We start from the raw sequence: 22,746 nt of genomic DNA, 5'->3' as shown, positions 1-22,746 counted from the left end.
TCCAGTACTTCCAGGTAGCAGGCAGTAGAAAGCTCAACCAAACTCCCTACTGAGATGATCAGAAGGTTTACTGGTAGGGTTAAAATGATTCCAGAGAGCACAGGCTATCTGCTCCATCCTGTCAATCTATGGTAAGCCCCTGCTGATTGCTTCTGCAACTAAGTTCAGCTGAATATGTAAATGTTCTAGCCACTAAGAAAAAACAACTGCAGGGAAGCTCTGGCAGCACAAAATGCAATAAGGAAAAAGGCAAAGGGAACAGAAGAGGAAAGTTATAGGGGGAAGCCCCTGTGCATTTGACGTGGGGAAGGGAGTTACCCACCATCTGCCTCTTCTTTTCCTCCAAAAATTGTATGTTTGGTCCAGGTATGATGGATTCACATGTACACATACTTGTAAGGCAATCATAATTGCCCCCTTCCCTTCTCCACCTGTGTGTCTTTGCATCTGTATACATTTCTGTTCTTATGCACATTTGTGTATACAGCTGGATACAGAGGAAAGCCTGAGAATTTCATTCTCTCCATTTATATCCCATATTTCTTCCTCTTGCAAGAAACCCATGGCAGCTTACACGGTCCCCCCTTATCTCCATTTTATCTTCACACTAATAACCCTGTCAGGTAAGGTTAGTCTGAGAGTTCGCAACTGGTCCAAAGCCACCCAGTAAGCTTCATGGTTGAGTGGGGCTACAACAAGATCTCCCAAGTCCCAGGCCAGTTCTCTTAACCACTATATCACGCTGACTCCTTGCCATAACCATATATAAGCAAGAGTACGTAACATGGATTTCCCATACCATTACTCCTATCAGCTCCGTTATGTTATCAATGTGTTTGTGGTCTGTGCACAAGCATTATGCATATCTGTATAGCAGGTGTGGGCAACACACAACCCACACATTGTCCCTGGCCTCTAGCAAAACTAACATTTGGTGGCATTGCAGCAGCAATAAATAGTTTAGTGGGAAACCACAACAGAGCCTTGAAACAGATTAATTTTTTACAACCACTGTAGTACATAATTTCAGCAATGCAGCAACAGGGGAAAGAGTTAAGGGGGAATCACTAGACTCCCTGGAATCACTCAGTCCTGGACTAAGGGGATAAAGTAGAAGCAAAGGTGGCATTTACCCTTCTGCCCCACTGTAAATTTTTGTAATTCATCACTGCTATCAGCTGTAATACTATACTGCACGCTGATAATACTAGATGCCTAAATTAATAAGAACTGTTGTATACGCAGACAGCATAATACTTTATCAAAAACCCTGTCACTCTTGGGAAAAGCAACCAAATTACTTTAAAGTGCATGTCTAATAGTTTCACAGCATTAAAAAAAAATCTTGTAACTTCTTAGCTTTCTATCAACAGGGAAGCAGTGCTAACATAGCAGTGCTTTTTCTACACCTATTGTTTCCTTCCTAGTAAGCAGAGGCTGCAGCAATGTGATTTCAAGTGGCACTGAAAGATGTTCCTGTGCTCATCATAGACGTACCCAGCCAATATACATGCCCTCTATGCACTCTCTCTCAAAGGTTACTAGCTATGATACTTAAAAGGAAGTCTCCATATTCAGAAGTCAATACACTTCTGAACACCCAGTAATCAGACAAAGAAGACTACCAACATACTCTAGTCCCACTAGTAAATTTCCAGGGCTGCAACCTACCAGATCGCTGTTGTCAGTTCTTATAATGTCATATTATTATTATATTTTGCATACTGAGAGCTACTTCCTACAACATTTGGGGCTGCAAAGCAGAGCTGGGGAAAAGTTTAGAGCTGCAAGGAAGGCAGCTAGATGAAGACAAAAGGGATTTGTTCACTACAGAGATATGGAAAAAAGCAGTACTCTTTTTAGAAATTTTTGACTGCTCCATAATCTCCCTTATTCATCCTCAAACAATCCTATGAAGTAGATTACTTTCATTTTACAGACAGAGATGTTACTCTGACTGACTGTAATTTGCCTGAGGCAATAGTCTCTAGCTGAGCATGGATTTGGACACATTTTCCCTGTTACAATCAGCCAAGGCTGGTGGCCACCCAGAAGTGGCAAATGTCACTAAGACAAGGGAAAGCTTTAGGATGAGAGAGTTTTCTCCCAGCACCTTTAAAGATCTTTTCTAACTCAAGTGTTGGCATTCAAGACATTTGTTTGGGCTATGAGTTTTAACACAGTAGGAAATCTAGATCAACAAACCCTGAAAAGGAGAATTTTAAGAAAAGGGCCTAAGTACCAAGTGCAGGGGGTATAGGGAGAAAAGAAAAGCATCTAAATAGCATCAAATCTGTACATCATTATTTGAAATAAACAGCTAGTTCTCAGTATATCAATGCATGCATACAAGGATGCATATGTATTTATATAAATAGCCAAATTAAAGAGAACTCACAAATATAGCCAGGCTGAAATTATTTCAGCTTAATAAATTACTTTAATGAATTCTGTTTAGCCCGTCTTAGATAAGCATTATTTAGGGCAAGCCCATTCCCTACAAAATAGAGTTAAGCTGTTTCTACTTTATCCAGACACATTTAACTGCTAGGCATTAGCGCTCATGCACTTAGGTCAAGCAAATAGGTACAGCTGCCTTTGCATTTGGAAGGGGAAAAGCACTTTGTGAATAAGCTAGATATTACAAGTAAAAACCCAAGGAAAATTACTGTTCTACCTCCAAATCCACTTCACTGCATACTTCAGGAAATTTGCTCACTGGGCTAAACCAAAAAGCAAAACGAGTCTTGCATAAGAGACCAAATCAAACACTATGTGCTTTTAGTTTTCCAAGTAATCCACTAGTCCTGTGTTAAATATTTATGATGTATAAACAAGAGTTCCAATGTGCAGTTGTGGACTCTCCCTACATATAAATCTACTTTCTATTGGTTATTCATCCACTTCCCAAAGTAGTCATGTCTCATGAACTCTCCACTCAGCAGGTTGATAAGCTGGAAGAAATAGGATCGTAACATTTGCTTTTTTGGCAAGTGCTGTGCCAGCTAAGTAGATTCCTAGAATAGAATACAATTCTTACACACCACCCTAAAATCATCTTCCCTATTTCCCACTCAGTCTAGGATAATTCCTTTGATTTTTCATTTCAGCTAGAGAGCAAGTACACATTGCTCCAGGACAAATAAATTATTAGCTTCCATTTGCCCTGTGGCAAAGAGAGAAAAATGCATTCATCTCCTCTCAGAAGCAGGTTTCTTTCAAAGCTGATTCTCTATGCAGAGTTTCCAACTGAGATCAAACAAGAAGTTATGCTTACTAGTGTGGCTTAATAGCACTTCCGGACTGCAGAGTATATGTAACAAAATCCATTGTGATATGCATATCAGTTCCTAATTCTTTGATCACTGGAAAAAATAAATGGTAACTGCCACTCAGAAGATACATTAAAGATGTATGAAGTTGAAATAGCTTAAAATCTGGCTTATTGTACCAGGACTAGAGCTTAAAAAATGGAAGCAATAGAAACAAAATTTCCAGTCCTGACTCATTTGTGAAATATGTAACAATAAAAGGTATTTAAATATGCCCAGTATTAAGTAGTAACATGTGAAATAATACTGAGACAAAGAAATTGATTACTATAACTAGACAAGAATGGAATATTGTACATGTATATTTAGAAGTTATTAAAGAAATAGATGCTTAATTGCATTTCATAATATTGTAAATAAGCTTATGTGAAAGAACAGACACATATGAGCATCTTAAATTTCTTTGAAAGAATAGGAAATCTTCTGCAAATGTAACTAGTAATAGACATTTACAAAGAAGCCACTTCTATAATAAAAGCAATGCATATATTTATGCAATAGAATTTATTCTATTCCACTTTTAACTTATTCTTAATGGTAAGCAAAGCAAGATTTGGAAACATTGTCAATTATCTTACTAGTAATGATCCTGAACACTACAATGTGTTGTTTTAGGAATTTTAATTCTGCCTAATTTCTGTAACAATAAAGTAATGAATGGGTCAGATCTAACAATGGAAATTCCATTGACTGAAGCAGGTGCATCAGAGGAGCCAAGATAATCAACATTTTAATCACTTTACAGAAGCAATATTTTAACTAATATGCCCTTTAAAATCTCACAGCTCAGACTAAGCCATTGAGATCCTGACATGTAAATATTACATTTTCTTGCTTAAAGGGAAAGCAAACAAAATTTGTTCCTCATCCTCAGTTCAGGCAATGCTATTCCATGTTGTGGGCTGTTTACAAGACTCTGCATGGACAGCATATTTGTGCAGGTCATCACCATGTCCTGTCGCACCTTCTGCAGTCTTTTCAAACATTCCTATCATAAAATAGATGCCTCTTATACTACAGAATGAATTAGTTCATGAAAAAAGTCTGAATAAATATTAACAGCAGAAAGGATATCTACAAAATGATAGGCATCTCATGACAGGGAACCATCATTGCCTGCAGGACTGCCTACAAGGACGCTTAGGCAGCAATCTTATACTCATTACCAGGAAGCAGGTTATGAGAATTCCATGGGGGAAATGAAAATTTGATTGATGCTTTCTGTTAAGCCCTGTAGGTTTTACTCCATTGCCCCACAACCCTTGCACTGCTGTCAACTCAATCTGTAGTGAGTTAGGCCAGTTAGCTGGGGTTTGTTTTCTTTTTCTTTTTAATGGTGGCAATACACATTTGGGGGGGGGGGGGTTGAAATCTGTGAAAATGGTGTTGCATTTTTTTTCTTTTTTAAAAACTGGCAGTCTTGTGCAAGGGTACATGATTGTAAGTCTGCCTGCCCCCTAGGTAGCCCTACGCATTCCCCTCTTCTAGGTACTGTTATCAATTTCATCCTCTCCATACAGTACTTCTTTTAGACCAGCAAAGTCTTATTCAATATTGTTGAAGAACTTGTCAATTTAATCCTCCACTTCCTGAACAAAGGGCAAGTACAAGGAAAGGAAACTGATAAGCTCTTTGATGAGTATGGCATATGGGCTAAAAGTAGCAGTGTGTGGAGAGAATGAAAGAGAGGAATATGTCTCTGCTGGGCTATATGGTGAGCTGGTGAGCTTCCAATCATGCACACTTGTGCACAATCGCCAATAAAAGAAATATTACAAATAGTTATGCTGTTTGTGCGGATTTCAAGATCCTCCCCTCAAACTGTAATAGGATTGCCCTGATAATTCATATAACAGAAGTTGGGATGGCCCAATGAATTGTTCTAAAACATTTAAACAAACCAATATTCTATCACAATGAGGGCTAACAAATCTGTAATGGCATAACGGCATAAGCTTTTATGGATGCAGATGCAAGAAGTTTGCAGTTATGCATGTACCCCAGAGAGGAAAACAATTTTAGAAGTCCATTTCATGAAATGCATTAAAAGTACAGACGGTTGCAACTCAGATATGCAAAAATGTGTAATTACAGGGGTTTTTTTCATCTTCAGCCAGAAGTATATATGTTTGCAAACTATGCATATACCTGATGAAACTGACTCCAGTCACAAACACTTATGTTAAAGTGTTTGTCTTTAGCCAAGAATGTTTTCCACAACAGACTAACATAACTACAGCTCTAAAAACTAATGCTGCAATCCTACTATGCTGTTATTAAAAAAGGATGACAAGGCAGAGTGCAGTAGGGTCACTCATTCTAACAATAAAAGGCATTGCATCAGAACTATGTAAAGGAAATTCATAATGAGAGCTATATGGCTGTTCCACAAAGCCAACTCTCCTCCCCAGCACCCTACTGAGAGCACTTGTTAGAATAAACTTTTTACGATGTACGAATCTGTGACTCAAGAATAAAGCAATGCACAGACACACAAAATGGAAAAACAGCCACATTACTATGGAACAGAATAATTATAAGGAATAATACGGTATGCAATGTGCAAGGTTCACAAAGCATGCTGCAAGGAACAATATGCTAGGAAACAAAATGTTAACAATCACGCTGGAAGTGTGCCAGTGCAAACACAAACCTTAAATAGAAATGAGGGGGAAACAATCTACCAAGTACTGTTGCTGTGTAGGTTAAATTAATCTTGATGGAAGTAGCACTGAGCAGCAACTGTGCTTGGTGGGTTGCTGCCATTATTAAACAGGAGCCCTTGCAGTTCCTAAATCGGAAACCATTTTCACTTGCTAGAAATTAAAAGGTCACAACAAAAGATCCAATCATTATTTCAAAGAGTTCCAACGGCATGGTATCCCAGCTGTGAGCTCTGCATTAACAAACTGCCAGGATGTACTAAAGCACTAGTGACAGATGAAAGGTATTCAAGAGGGCTGTCGGGAATATCACGGAATATTAATTCCCTTGGCTTAATACCAAGACTTACTTTCTCCTGGGATTTAATTCAACTGTAAGAAGTCAGTTACCAGTCACATTATAGTGAATGAACCTAAACCAGCTTGACCACTCTGTTTCTGCTCAAAGTGGCAAGTCAGCAACTCCTGGACCTCTGATCTGTGATCTTGCTAGCATTACATGCCAACCCAGAGCACTAATTTATCTCTCCCCTGACAAGCAAGAGAAAAAAACATAACAATAAAATACGGGTTATTCTCCAGCTAGATTTGGGGGAAAAACAATCCCTGGTTCAGTAGCCAAAACATGAGCACAAGGTTCATGAGCTATTTTGCTGCTCCTGCTGATTCGACTTGTTCAGACTCATCCACAATAACCCACCATTTCAATAAGAAAGTGGGTTGGCATGAGGTACAAACCAGGCCAGTATCATGAAGTTGCAGACTAGCTAAAATCTTAACTCTGGTTAAAGGCCTACTATAATCTGTATTTAAAATGGATCCCTTCCTTCGAAGATTTCATCTCTGAAAACTGTACTGCAAAAGACCATATACAGATTTGGGCCTGATAAAAAATGAAATGGCTTCAGTTTCACTACTGGTTTAAGAAGATCTTCCCACAATTCCTCTGTTCTGTAGTAAGGGTCTAAGGCCTTGCATGCCATCATACAGTCAACCTGGTACCCTCCCCAGGTTTTGAACTTCAACTCACATTAGCCTCAGCTACTATGGCTAATAGTCAGGAATTCTGACAGTTTTGGTCCCAGACATCTGGACAGCAAAAGTTTGGGGAAGGCTGCTGCAGTAAAAACACCTTGAAGTCAATGCAGTGATTAGTAGAAGCCAATATGGATTTCTCAAGTACAATTCCTGACAGACAAATCTAATTTCATTTTCTGACTGGACAACCTCCCAAATCGACTTTGGAAATGCTGTGCACATAAACTATCTAGACCTTAGCAAAGCCTTTGTTAAAGTGCCCCATGACATCCTGATTACCCAACTAACAAAAACTGGGCTAGATAGAAGAAGTAGTGGGTGGATTCCCAGTTGGCTACAAAATCAGCCTCAAAGAGTGCTCATCAATGGCACCTTCTCAAACTGGGAAGAAGTAACAAGTGGGGTACTGCTAAAAGAAAAGTGTGATTTTGATAGGTTAGAATGCTGGGCTCAAATTAACTGAATGAAATTCCGTAGGGACAAATGCCAAGCCTCCTACCTAGGAAAAAGAAACCAAATGCATCACTACAAGATGGGAAATACTTGACTCAACAATACTACAAAAAGGATCTTGAAAAGATCATGTAGACCACAAACTGAAGATAAGTCAACAGTGTGATGTAGCTGCAAAAAGGCAAATACTATTTTAGGCCACATTAATAGAAGTATCACTTCCAAATCTTGGGAAGTACTATTTCCCCTTTACTCAGCACTAGTCAGACCTCACCTACAGTACTGTGACAAGTGCTGGGCACCAAAGTTTAAGAAAGGTGTAGACAAGGTGGAAAGGGTTCAGAGGAGGGCAGCAAGGATGACCCAGGAACTGGAAACACAGTACTGTAAGGAGCAATTCAACAAATTCAGAATGTTTAGCCTTGAGAAGACTGAGGGGAGATATAGGCAATCTGCATGTACCTGAAAGGCTGTTACAAAGAGGCAGGATGTGATGTCTTCTCGATCAGCCCATAGTGCAGGTCACAAAATAACAGATTTAAGTTATAGGAAACCTGATTCTGGCTAGAGAGCAGGAAAAATGTCCTAACTGTCAGAACAGTACGAGTATAACAATAGAACCTATTACCTAGGGTGGTTGTTGGCTATCCCACATTAGAGGTATTCAAGATGTAACTGGACAGACAACTGAGTGGGCCCAATGGCCTTCTTGGCCTCTTCCAATTTTACTATTCTATGATTCTATGAATGTCCACTGTAACATCCAGGGAGATAAGAAACTATGGTAATTCCATAGTATACTGTACATAATAAAATACATAATATGGTAATTACATAACTAATCAATTCAAGTTGCGGCAAGCCAGATTCAGGGTGGACATCAGGAAAAGCTTCTTAAAGGTCAGAGCAGAGCAACAGTGGAACCAGCGGCCTAGAGACACTGGAGACTTTCAAAAAGAAACTGGACAGCCACCTGAGTGGGATGGTGTAATGTGGTGTCCTGCAACAGCAGGGGGTTGGACTCGATGGCCTTCATGGCCCCTTCCAACTCTTCTATTCTATGATTCTATGATTTTATATGCATTGTCCATGTATTTCACTATCCCTGCATGCTGCATTGCTTCTTATTAGCAGCTTTCAAGTCTTCAGTGGAGCTCTATCAATGACCAGCTTGGGCCATTGATCAGCTGGAAACCTTCAACATCAGTAAATTAGAAAAAGAGATATTGGTGATAAAGATGGCTCTAAAGTGGCCTCTAGACCTTGTTGTATTCCTTACATAGCCAGAAGTGTAGAGACTAGAGTTATTACCAATTTGGAACAGATCAGATTAAAATCAGATTGGTTCTGATAGTCCAGCAAGTGATAAATCTACTGTACAAAGATGTATTCCAAATGCAGAATGTCTGCTCTTCTCCAAACTCCTGACCACCCTTAAACTTCCATTGTTTTTGCAACTTGCTTCACTAATGAGTTAGTACTCATTACATTTCTCTATTCTATATTTTTCATGATAAAATAATATTTGAAGATCATACATACCTTTAAAAGCACTAATATCGCCATAATGAACTTGGAGCACAAAGTATTTGCTACCATTATCTCCTCCAACTTTGAATCCAACACCTTAAAATAAAAAATATGTGATGAAATTCAAGAAATTAAATACAAATATATTTTTAATAGGATGACAACATAAAACAAGAAACTCAAATGAAATCCTAAAAATAGTTATATTAAGGAGCATGAGAAAAGTTCTTGTTGCAATAAGTTTAAAACACACACAATGCTAATATCTAGAGAACCTCCCCAAGAAAAGAATAATATTGGAAATTCTGCATTTGTCCTGGCTATGAAAAGTGGGAAGATGAAATAGAAACAGACAGGGAAGCAATTCTAAATTTATGTAAAGATGACAACAGAGGAGCTCAGGCCTGAATAAACAGGAAAAAGCAAAGCAAAAGCTTCCCAGATTTTGATAGCAATTTACTCAAACGAACAATTCAGTGTGAAGGCACCAGTTTTCTCAAGAAGCATTAGCAACCATCATGAGAGGCCGAGGTTTGTAATACATGCATGTGCATGCAATGTTTAGTCCTACTACCACACACTCATTTGGAATGTCAGACCAAGATGAGCCCCATACCTTTTGGAAGTCTTGTTGGTGGTGCATTTCTTGCCCAAGCATACAAAATATTGGATGTGTCTATGCATGTCCCTGCATCACAGTCCCTAAAAGAAATACACATATAAAAACAATCTGTAATTTTATTTCCCACCAGGAACTACTTCTCCATTTAGCCTTCCTTTCAAACAAGCATCTTTTGGAATTACAATAATTTTACAGTTGGAAGCATATTCCTATTGTTTGCACCCTGACTCTTTTCTGAAATTTGTTCTATATTTTGATATAGAGCCCTTACTCTCCCAGCTTATCAGCTGTCTTCACTTTCCTTGGCAATATTTATTGAATTTATAGTCCACATTTATTTCATAAACCTCAAGACAGTGTACATGGCTCCATTTTATCTTCACAACTACCTTTTGAAATAGATTAGACCCAGAAATAGGACCTCACACCACCCTGGTTCAGAAATAAGCACACAAAATTCTCAAACAACTGAACGTGCATTTACTAATCTGTATTTATGGAGCAGAGCACTATGGAAGATCACTGGTGTCAGGAAAAGAATAGGACAAGACCCAAAGATGCAACTAAGCAAATGAACCACTAACTGGCAATATAAACTGGCGGCATGCCCGCCACCCCGATCCTGACTAGAAATACTTCCGGAAGGGAGGTTCAAAGGTTCCCATCCCCCATGGTCAGATCCTAGTCTGGATTCAAACCCTGGTTTGGGGGAGGAAGTTAGCTGTGAGCTTTAGCCCTGAGACATCCTCCTAAAACTGCCCAAGGAAAAAGTTGTATCATCTTTCTGTTGCTGTCATGGATACCACAGTTGCCAAGATAACCTCCTTTGCAAAACATGCCCATCCTGGAGAAAGACCCACCTACCATTGCAACAGTTCCCAAATAGAAAATGCTTAGGGAAGTCTGTATTGATTTCTTTCCATTTAAAAAAAAGCCCTGTAAATACATTCTATATTTTGACTCATAGCTTGTGCAAGATCTATTAATGCATCTTCTTTTCCCAAATTCAAATATTATTCTTAATATTTCAACTCCACAATCTGAAATAACTATAACAATTTCAACAACTTATTTTCTCCTTATTTCCACGTGACATGGTATGTATGGTTTATGATGTATTTCTGACTCCTGAAGAAATTAACACGTAGTATCAGACAGTAAATTAGAATGATCATTGCTTAGCATATAACATAACTTAGTACCATTATTAAAAGGGCAATATGAAGCATCAGACTTCAACAAAGGCACCCCAATTTCCATATATTTATTAATTTGTAAATTACACCTAAAGGCCTTTCATTCAAAAAGAGAAAGTTTTATTGAATCCTCCACCTACTCTGTTACTGCAGGTGGTTGTTTATCTATCTGATATTAGTCTTTTAGCTGTCAAAAGGGTGTGAAAAATCCATTTACACTGACCTTTGTTAAATTCCAAGAGATGGGTATGTAATTCAAAAGAATATGTGCATCCTTGAATATGAAAGAACGTCTCATCAGAAGACGTATCCAAACTACTACCTTTTCCCAATAGGAATCCACCATTAGGCATTGACAAAACACATAAAGAAGTATTAGCAGCACTGCATCTCCAACAACTGGGTTATTTAATTAGTCCTTAGCAAAAAGATGTTGTGTCCAGTATACCTGAAACTTCATTTTTGCTGAATTAAGCATAACCTCAGATCCATAACCCTCTGCAAGAAAATGAAGCACTCCACTGAATGGGCAAGATGGCATGCTCCAGTTCATTATTCCATTCTTGGTGAAGAACCTGTGTATCATTTGTTCACTGATAACAAATACTTATACACATGAACTGGAAGGCTGATGTAATTATACAGCTTCAATCAATGCTTCCAATAACACAAACAATTCAGAAGCTGTAAAAGTAGCAGAACCAAACCTGAACTTTAACAGTTCTAGGGTATACCACTAAGTCTTATGGCTCCATGATATACCTCAGAACTGAGAATGAGGATGAAACACTGTTCACTGATGAAAAAAATAGGAGACAGCCTGAGTGATGATGGTGGAAACACCAACTGGATGCCACTCAACCCTGGTATAGAAACATAGTGAGTATGACGGGGTCTCCCAGGCCATCTAGTCTGACCCCTGGCTCTAGTCATCTCTGGTCATAACATGCTACCATGCGCATGTTCAGCCTATCCTTAAGCACCCTCACCAATGGGGCTTCAGCCACCTGGTTGCATGTGCCTACAACCAGGCATACTTAGTGGCAGTGAGGCCAGCAAGGAAACATCTCACTACTTCTATTTAATCCTCTAATTGGCCCCACTGTGGAGCATTTTAGCATCACCAAGGGCCTAGTACATCCTGGCTCCATGGATGCCTTAGCCTCAACTAATGCTTTCTGAAATGCATTTACTGAACATGTCCAAGAAAAAAATCTTGCATCTGCCAGGACTTAGACTCCATAGTTAAAGCAGCTGAATCAGGTGAGATACCTGCTTGAATGTGGTTGATTTTCAATTGGTACAGCTCAGGGATAAAGGTACTTGGATAGGCTCACGGAAACATGTCTACACTGGAGGAAATGCAACTGCAGCCATTATGGGAGAAGAACTGAAGCCAACCAAGCCTGGTACAACTGTTGACCCCATGACATGATATCAGGAGAGATGGACACACCAACTAGAGGTGTGATGGACAGAGAAGAGGCTTGTCTGTATCCAAAAGGAGCAGGAGGAGGAGCCCCAGGGGTATGCAAAAGGAGGATGCTTGAAAGCAGTTAGATAGGGTTCAAAAAACCACTCTCTGCATGCTCAGAGACTCATTTTTGTTGATTGTGCTTCCTGGGAGTGCACTGAAGAATAAATAACTTTTGTCAAAGTACACTCTCTTGTTTTGGAAGTGTCAAGGGGCAAACCTAGCTCACAACACCCCCATGCTATTAAATACTTGCTGAGTGGGATTATCCAGTGTTCTGAAGTACATTGTCATCAGTATACTGAAGTTCTTCTTTTTTTCATCTCCATTGGATTGTAAATATCCTTAATAAGTACCTGGCTGTAACAATAGATGGGATGAGGGCTAACAAACTGAAGCTCAAACCAGGCAAGACTCTCATGGGTCTTTTGAACAAATAGATTAACCAGTTCTAGATGGGACTGTACTCCCCTTGAAGGAGCAGGTTTCCAGCTTGGGGGTTCTCCTACAGCCAGCTTTGGCACTTGAGGATCACGTGGCCTAAGTGACAGAGTACCTTCAACCAGCTTCAGTGTCCCAGCTATGTTCATAGAGGGTTTCAGTCATCTGTCTGCTGTTGACCTCCAGTTATATTGCTGCAATGCACTCTACACGGGGCTGCCCTTGAAGACTATTCAGAAGTTTGAGTCAGTCAGACTACTAACTGAGACTAGAGCCTCTGAACGCCTAACAGCAGTTACACAGCTTGAGACTGTAATACTTGACAAAATGACTCTCCCAACCTGAATCTATATGGACACTACAATCAATATCTGAGGCATTCTTCTGAGAGCTACCTCCAAGGGAGACTTGGAAAGTGGCAACAAGGGAAAGCCCTTCTCAGTGGTGGCCCCTGACTATGGTATGATCTCCCCACTGAAGCCCACCAGCTTCCAACTTTGTCATTCTTTCAGTGCCAGGAGAGTGTCAGTGAGATCATTCCACAGGCCCTTCTACCAAGGCATGAAAAGATCTTTAAGGTTATCTACTCGTAATGACCCAAATCAAGTGTTTTTATGACATAGATTTTGTTTGAGATACTGTTTTAGCTGTTAGATTATTTTTGAGTTTTCAAATTTGTATTATTATGGAAAACATTATGGTTATTTTACTGCATCACAGTCCTTTTTAAGGAACTGCTGTAAGCTGCCCAGAAAGCTTCAGCAGACATTAAGTAAATAAAAATGCCACCACAAGAAAAACCAGATTCTCATTAAATCTATAGAGTGCTCTATGTGTTCATTTATGCCATGCATGGCCTGTCTAATGGTAGACTTTTTTTTTTGCTCAACTCATTAAAAAAAAAAACAAACTCCTTCCCAAATACAATTGGATTGTGGAGAACAAAAATCTGCCAATACAAAAAGGTTTGTAACAGAATGTTCTTCACTTTCTCAGTACTATTGCACTGGATGCTACATGGTGCTGCTTTTGAAGACTGTACGGGAACTCCAATTAGTATAAGATACAGCAGTCACAATTTTAAGCAGAGCCAGCTTTTTGGAGCATGCTATCCTGTTATTTCACCTTCATTCTAGCACATTTCTGAGCACAAGTCAAAGGGCTGAATGCCACATTTCGAGATTGGCTGACTTGGGATTTTCTACCTAAGTGACTGTTTCCTCCACGTAGTCCTGCCCTTCCAATGAGATCAACAGAAGAGGTTCTGCTAAGTATCCCATTTCCACAGAAGGGTCATTGGTAGAAGAGAAAAAGGGAAGGGCCACCGTTGGTCCTCCCCTCTACTTCGTAGAAACTAACTGAAGGAATGCCATAAGACAGCCTTCCTTCTGAGGGGCCATCCGGTCCAAATATATTTTAAATTAGGAGAGCAGGGGCCTTGAAGCTGCCCATTAACAGTAGCACTTGGGCCACAGTGTGATCCAGGACAAGCCAGAATCTTCCCCACTTGGGAGGTATGTTATACTTATGTTTTAATTATGTTTTGTGTCTATCCATATAAAACACAATATATATGTTTTGGGAAAATCTGTGTCAGATTTTGCCCTTTAGTAATGTGTTTCCTCTATTTTTGGTAATATAGAAAGGGCCACACCACAGGGAGGGGGGGACTTACATGACAGTGAGATTTCTTACCTCAGGAGGACAGTCTTTCTCTCCCTTATTTCAGCATAAAGTTAAGATGTATTTCATTTTATCAGGCCTGATGACTTGATTCTGTTTTAGATTTATTTTTTCCCCTGCAGCCTACTTATCTGCTGCAATTGGATGTGAATGATTACTAATGTTTACTAATGTTTTATGTATGCTGATGTGCTTTGTTAAAAAATGGTGCTAGCTGCCCTGGGCATCTTTTTAAATTACAAGTATGGAAAATAATTTACATTAATAAAACAATCAACAAAATTACAAATGAAATAATATTTAGACAAGAACATTAGACAGAAGCAGCTTTGAGCAGGCAACCTGGAGACTAGATTGGGCATTGATTTCCTATCACAACATACTTGGGTGATCAAGTTAAAAGGTTTATCTAGAATCTGGCATATACTCACAGTTTCTGTACTGCCCTAATGACACAGCACCAGACACTCAGTGAAAAACATCAGTAGTTCTGATCGATGTACTTGATGAATTAGTGTTCCTTGAATAAAAAGGTCAGCTTTATTCTGAAACCTTTTCCTATTGAAATTGTTACAGATACAAGAGATTCTATTCACAATAAATGGCCCATCTGAACAAACGTGAAGGTAAAAAACAAATTTGGCCCTAATCAGTATTGTTTCGGTATTCAATCAAAACTGCAAGAGAGCACCAATAACTTCAATCTATCTGAATGAAGGTAGCCATTTTGGCCACAGAAGTATACATTTTACAGCAGACTTTTCACAGCTTTCCTTAGGTACATCCACAGACAAATAAAACATTACAGATTTTAGATCTCTGTTTAATAGAAAAGAGACCTCAGCAAACAAAATATAGAAGAAACTCCAACTACAATGTCAACATAAAATTCTTAAGATAAAACTTTCCTATGGACATGAGAATAAATGATAGGAAAGTATGTTAATGGAATGGAGTATCTGCAGGGTTCCTCACTTTTCTAATAAAGTCTGTGTGAAGAAATTACACTGGATAACAGGATCATATGGGAAGTATTCATCTTAGACCTTCTCTTCCCTGGGAGTAGAGCAGGGATGGGGTGATGGCAACTTAGAATTAATGGCTGGCTACTTGGGCAGCCACATCTGTCTGGATCCCCACTAAAAGGACCCAGATAACATATGATTAATGTTGCAAAAGCATGAGGTGGTGATTAGTGCATTTGGTGAAATAAAACAAAATTTACAGAATTTCAAAAAAGCAAAAATACATATAATCCAAGAGGCATTAGGAACTGTGGGAAAAAAACCAGGAGTACGTAAAAAGTATTAAAAATCAACACATGAATTTTAGTATCAAATTCTATTAAATACGAAGTTATTTTCAGTAATATATAAATAGAACAGCTTTCTAATTTCATAACACTTTGGGGCCAAGTTAACATTTCTGGTTACTTGTTTTAGAGACTGCCCTTTTCAAACATTAATGGTCCAATCAAAATTTAAAAGTGATTTCAAAGCTGCTTCTGATTTATTAATAGTAATAACTTATGGATGAGAATGGAGATACAGAAATCTGACATTTACTAACTATTTGGAGGTTATTTTTATTGGAATTGTAACCTTTCAACACTTTAACCAGTATATCAGTCAACTAAAGTTTTAGGTGATTAATCAAAGGGGTGAGTTTTAAATAGGTAAGAAAAAAATAATGACCAGTTCTGAGTTTGTTTAGCCTGGTTTGGCTTTAGTGTATTTGAGGAATAAACAAACTAGAAAAAAATACAATGGCCTTCCCTCTTAGCAAGGAGCAATAGTATTAGTTTATAAAATTGTATAAGCTTCCTTCACTATAGCCAAAAAGTTATAGATCAAGTAAGCTTAAATTGATTTATCTGTTGATTAAAATTTGCATCTAGTAATCTGAAATATTGCAGAACAAACATTTTTTAAAGTACAGCACCCATTCTTCATTCATCGAGTCCATAATAAATACAGAATATGTGTATATGCTTGGATAACAACCATATCAACAAAACTTTATAAACAAATGTGAGAAATGATATCCACTTTCTATTAGATGGACAGACACTAAAGTAGATTTTTCTCTCCACTATATTCAGGAGATTCCTTCTTGAAGTCCTTCCAGAGATCAATTCTTCACAGTCCTTCTGTTCTAAAATCAATCCATGAATTGACTGAATCACAGTGCCTCATAAGCTTCAGGTTCTGACAAGGTCATGTATATGCACATGCAAATGTATATGATTTCGATACATATCTTACTGCATAAGATGCCAGCGCATTTGCTTCTTTTAAGAATAAATTTTAAAAATTGCAGGTGTGTTGGTAGACATTATTTTGAAAACTGTTTTATGCTGCAGTCCTTTTTAAAAGATAGATATGTCTCATTTAAGAAAACTTGACCAAACACTTTAAATTTTGATTATTCAGACCCTACTCAAGGAAAACAAATGAAATGGGAAGTTAAAACTGCCCCAGTGTTCTGAAATGGAACATCACATCTCAAGCACTAGTCTAAAATTAAAGGCATACAAGGCTTTCAAAAATAAAGCAATGCCTTGCAAATGGAACCTAGACTCTATCTACTCCAAGCATAACCCTCTTTTGAAGCTTGTAGATCAATGGTTCTGAGATATATAGAGTCACTAGAGAAGATCTAAGTCTATCATCTTGCCATAAGAGAACCAGAATGAGAACTAGTATGGCACAGTGGTTGCAGAGTGGACTGGAATTGCTCAGATCCAGGTTAGTCTCCACTCGGTCACGATAGGTACTGTGACTTTGGGCCAGTCACTGACTCTCAGCCTAACCTATCTCAAAGGGGTTGCTGTGAGTATAAAACAGAGAGGAAAAGGAGCAGGAGCATGTAAGCTTTCCTGGGTCTTTTGCAAGAGGTAAAAAGGAGAGATATAAACATAATAAACAAATGGCCAAATATCAACCTGACTCCTTGTTAGGCTATAAGCCAACTGAACAGACAATTCTGATGGCACTGTAGGTTAGTCATTTACTCCTGTAGAAATCTTAGGTTAGAGCATATCTTGAAATGTTTGTAAAGGTGGCAGAAAGTAAGTATGTATTCTCTACAGAATTCTGATATAATTACTTACTTGTGGAAGTGTTCATGTTTGAAGTCTCAGACAATTCATTTGCCTTGGATCAGTTTCTAAGAGCACAGGCTCAGGGACACAGGCATTCCTGCAGGTGCAAACACCCATTGACTGATCAGATTTCTACAGGAGTAAATGACTTACCTATAGTGCCATCAGAATTGTCTGTTCAGTTGGCTTATAGCCTAACAAGGCAAATGAATTGTCTGAGGCGTCAAACATGAACACTTCCACAAGTCAATAGTTATATCAGAATTCTGTAAAGAATACATACTTACTTTCTGCCACCTTTACAAAAATTTCAAGATATGCTCTAACCATGATGGGATTTTGACCCTGTAGAAATGTTGTACTTGCTCTAATTTGTGTCCATCAATTCTACTGACATCTTAAGAGAAATGTCTATTGACCTTTATTTTTCACTCTCTCTCTCAACTAGTAAAAGAGTGCAGTATACACTCCTGGAAATTCTGAACATCAATCCTTACTGTAAGTTTAATCCAAACTTTCCTCATTGCTACTGCTTTTCCCTTCTCCACCCTGATCCCATCATGGACAAACTAACACTGATAATAAATTAAGATAATTCCATGAAACACATGATTTCCACAAGGCATTCCAGTAATCTTCTCCTTACCAGTAATCTTCATCCGAAGCAGGATTGTTACATCCAAAGAGTAGCATATGGTGGACGGTGTCCATGCTAGCATGAGGTTTGAAGTCAACTGAAAGACAAAAGTGATACATAAATGTGGACCTGTTTTCCTTCCACAGGAAACTATTAAGCCATATAAAGATGCTTCTCTATCTTTTATTCATCTGATAGTGAATGGAGAGACACTGTGGCTGCACTGCACTGATTATGATGATGCAGCAGGAATAGAAATCAAACACTGCAAAAAGAAAACTGTATGCATATCTTAAGTTGTATTTCTGTTTCTGAACAGGCGTATATACTTTATCAGATAGAGAGAAAGCATGCTTTTTAAAATGATATTTCTATTTTCTTAAATATGTACTGCCTCAAATGTATGTATCCAATAATAAAATGGATATTTTGGATATTTTATATCCAAAAATAAAACAAGAAATATACCCAGTCCTTTCAAAAACTACCATGAACTACATAGCCGAAGAGTATACTTTCAAGGAATATTTTTATTTCTGCTATGGATCAAACTTAGTTGGTCACAATATCCTCCTCCTACTTTTCATTTTCTGGAGGATTGTAGGCAGGAGAAACTTTAATCAGTAATTACTCTCCTTATTCATAATTTTTAAGTATCTCTCTTTAGGAAGCCAAAAATGAGACTGAGGTTATAATTTTAACTCAATGAGTATGATAAGCTTAGAACCACAAGAGGAGTTCTAGTATATTGTGGAAAGTGGTATTGTATTTTTTTAGTATTTGCAGCACAAAATAAACAAATAAATAAAAATTAAAAAATGTGTTGGAAAGAAAGACCTTTATGGAAAGGACCCATCTCTGATGGCTTCAGAACCTCCCCAGAGAGGTCCGCCTGGCGCCGTCGTTATTTGTTTTTCGGCGCCAGGCGAAGACCTTTTTATTTAAGCAGTATTTTAAATGTTAATATTATTGAATTTTATTTGGCCAGGGCGGCTTGTTTTATAGTGTATGTTTTATATTATATATTTGTATTTTATTGTATATATTTTAAAATGTTATTTTAATTTTTTGTTGTAAGCCGCCCCGAGGCTTCGGCGAATGGGGCGGCATAAAAATGTTTTAATAAATAAATAAATAAATAAATATTATAATGTATTCAAGATGCTCAAAAATCATTTTCAGATGCTCTGACTGAATGTTGTATTTACTAAGCAACGAAAATATTCAATGGAAAGTGAGCAGATGCAAAACATTTAAATGCATTACACCATCAAGAGAGACAGTATTAGCCTTATATACAAGAACAATGCGAAGCTATTCCTGTTATAAGCACCTTCCACTACAGACTATGCCTTTATAGCTTATAATTGTATTCCCATTGCTTCCTAACAGAACATTCTTCAGACAGCATAAACAATGTACTTTAACATGAAGAAAAGGCAATCTATTTTTAATTAAATACATTTGTTTCAGGCAATTTTCCACCTAAATTGTTATTAACAGCTTTTGGGGGATGAATTCCACGATTGCAAACCAAGCACTGGACATGCTTAAACTTGAGATATGCATCAGGCTTTTTAAATGTATTCTTAGAATTGGGGGGAAAATAAGCATTGATTATTATACATCTCAAAATCCTGGGAAGAATTTTCAGCATGTATAATACACTGTTATTCTAGAAAACAAAATAAATTTGTTAACTTTCCTGTGACTCTGCACAGGTCAACACATTCAGCAAGCCAACAAGTAGAAGCTCTCAATACTACAATTTATATCAGGATCCATTTAGTGAAGCCATTAGTACACTGTGGGAAAAAAACAGCCTCAAGTTCTTTGGAGGCTTCACCTTTGAATATGGTACAGCATGTGTCAAATTGTTTGAACTAGAAAGAACAATGAGAAGACCAAAGGCAAATCCTTGGAACAGGTAAATATTGGAAAAGTTGTTACTATCTTGGCTTCAAAGCTAAACAGCTCCGAAATCATTCAAACAGTATTTATTTGTATTTATGACAGTATATTAATAGCTTGGTAAGTATATTAAGCTTAGTAAGCATATTACGCCCCAGCATGCCCTGCCTGCTCTTCCTGATGCTCACAAAAGCACTTTGGCTGTTTTACCTCTACCACCTCTGCTCCATGCAGCATATCTGATGGTGCTATTGGAGGTGGCGGCTGCAGCCTTTCCTCAGCCTCTTCAGTGGCTGCTGCCTCATTTGTGGCCCTACCCCTAGTGAAGAAACTGAAGATGGATCAGAACCAGGCTGACCATGACCTCTTCCTTCTGGCCTTCAAGAGTGAGTGTGGAGTACCTGGGTGGGAAGAGAAGAGGAGCCAACAGTAACCACCTCCCACATGGCGTCTGTTCCATTTTCAGCTTCTTCACTAGGGACAGGGCCACAGCTGAGGCCAGAACAACTGCTGCCACCTGAGGAAGAGAGTGAGTCAGGCTGGTGGCCTTGCAAGGACCTGCCCCAACATGCCTCGTGCTGCTCTTGCTGACTTTAAAACACCAACTTTGAGAGGTATCTTGATCCCAGAGTGGAAGCCAGTTGCAGTTGCAAAACAAATGTGTGCTGTTTATGTGCCAGCCCTTGAAGATAGCTATCCTGTTGCTGCTTGTCCCTTCTGCAGCTCCTTCAAATGTCCCTGATCGAATTCTAACTTGAAGAACATGGCCTAACAAAGAACTCTCAGCACTTCTCACTGAAATATAATTGCCAGGACTCTGTCTCTGACAAAAGTTTTTTTTTTAAACCACCTCCTATTTTTGATTAATATATGTACTTTGAGTAGTTCCTGTTTGTAAACGTCCATTTCTTTAGGAAGGGCATCCCACAGTTTGTTCAGGTGTCTACGTGCCTTATGCACATTAAAAAAACATACACTGATAAGAACACACTTTCATAAAGTCATAATAAATATATATTTGTTCATGTCTTTCTGTCAAACATCTACATTACATTTACTGTATGTGGCTCTTCTGTTGAGTAAGTCTGGCCATTCCTGGTATATAGGATACAGGACTGGAATCCTGAAGGTTTCCTGTTAGGACCACTACAGAAGTGTTGAAGTTGGACCTCTGTACTCAATTATCCAAAGGACTCTCTCGTCGTTTGATTATCAGCAATATGGTAACCTTTTTCCTTCTCTGATCTATATTTGCTTAAGATCTATTTATCTGAAAATCAACTGAAGGTCAGATAACCTGAACTATTTTCACATGATATAAAGCTAATCGCTCAGCAAATGCAAAAATAAATGGTAATATGGAGGGATTTTGTTCAACAGGTAATATCACCAAGCAATAAAGATTGCTATAGTAACAATCCGGCACTCACGGAGTCAAGTAAATAAATAAAAAGCAATAAATCATCAAATTATTTCCATCTATAGTTTGGATTGTAATGGACCTCATCCTGTTGATGTGAAACTGTTTGACAAACTGGGTCTTACTGCCAGTCAGCAAGTGGAAAAACACATTTATTTACTGGTTTGCCATATGCGTGAAAATAAGGGAAAGAGAATGACAGATAAATTTCCTGGCTGAGTGGCTTGCTGTCAGACACAATTCTTCTAAGTGTCAGTAGAACACCCTTTAGCTATCACCAGAGTTCAACAGTAAAGAGCAGATTGTATCAGAGCCACAATGCAGCAAATGCTTTTCAAGCTTTGCTAGTTTCCCTTATAAAGTCATCCAATATTTAAAAGGATAAACCAGAAAATATTAATTTTTCAAAAACACTAAAAGAAGGTTACATCCCCCTTTGATTCCATATACTTCACAAATAATTAGTCTCACTGTACCTGTGCAAAGCATTTTCATGGGAAAAGCATAAAATTCTATTTAAAAACATTTACAGGACATCATAATAATTGTACTCAAATTTATAGCTATGTTCCAAGCTCACAGAGCTAATTAAGAATGGACTGTATTACACATCTAGTAAAATTGGCTCTAAATAAATTTTAAATAAAAGGTTTTTATTGGACCATTATATATTAGACTGTATTTATTATAATTAGCCACCGCTGTATTTCTTTAGTAGGTCCTGGAAAAATTAGTAAGTATATGAATTACAACCTACCATAGGAAAATCACTAAAATGTTTCTTGCTAAACTAAAAGGATTCATATGAACATGTAGGAAATGCCCAATGTTTAAGTACTAGTGTATTTTTATATTTTAGTTTCTTGTTTTAAAAAGTATCAATTTCAATGCAGATATACATGGAAGGGTAATTATCAGCTGACAAGTTAATACGTGGATCTCCTAATATTAAGGGGATATATACTTTATATACATCTGCTCTACATATATGTCTGTAATTCGATTATAATTAGTCAATATCCTGGAAAAATATTATTATATCTGTAATTTTAAAAATGCAACAGAACTTTACTGGATTATAAACAAACTGAAGAAGAAGAAAAACTTAACATGGGTATAATCAAGACCAGTGAGGTGGGCTTAAGTCATGGAAATGACTCATTGTCCCTGTAGTTTATACATCATAATAAGCAATGAATGTAGACCAAGGAGACATGGCTCATGAAGCTGGAAAATGTAAGTA

The 22,746-nt window shown here is 38.0% G+C and overlaps 1 protein-coding gene across 5 annotated transcripts in view; it reads right to left on the bottom strand.

The window, feature by feature from the left end:
- Positions 1-22,746, bottom strand: part of PAM (peptidylglycine alpha-amidating monooxygenase) — a 151,854-nt gene that overhangs the window by 57,924 nt on the left and 71,184 nt on the right. For all 5 annotated transcript variants that reach the window (XM_044446882.1, XM_044446884.1, XM_044446883.1 and 2 more), the window contains exons 5-7: positions 18,182-18,269; positions 9,633-9,718; positions 9,029-9,112 (exon numbers count right to left, since the gene is read on the bottom strand). In XM_044446882.1, the coding sequence (XP_044302817.1) occupies positions 9,029-9,112; positions 9,633-9,718; positions 18,182-18,269 (258 nt within the window). The remainder of the gene's footprint in view (positions 1-9,028; positions 9,113-9,632; positions 9,719-18,181; positions 18,270-22,746) is intronic.

The sequence above is a fragment of the Varanus komodoensis genome, unplaced genomic scaffold, assembly GCF_004798865.1.
Source record: "Varanus komodoensis strain SLA01 unplaced genomic scaffold, ASM479886v1 scaffold5, whole genome shotgun sequence".
Classification (NCBI taxonomy): domain Eukaryota; kingdom Metazoa; phylum Chordata; class Lepidosauria; order Squamata; family Varanidae; genus Varanus; species Varanus komodoensis.
The sequence above is the reverse complement of the archived record's forward strand: the minus strand, read 5'-3'. Positions and strand labels throughout refer to the sequence as shown.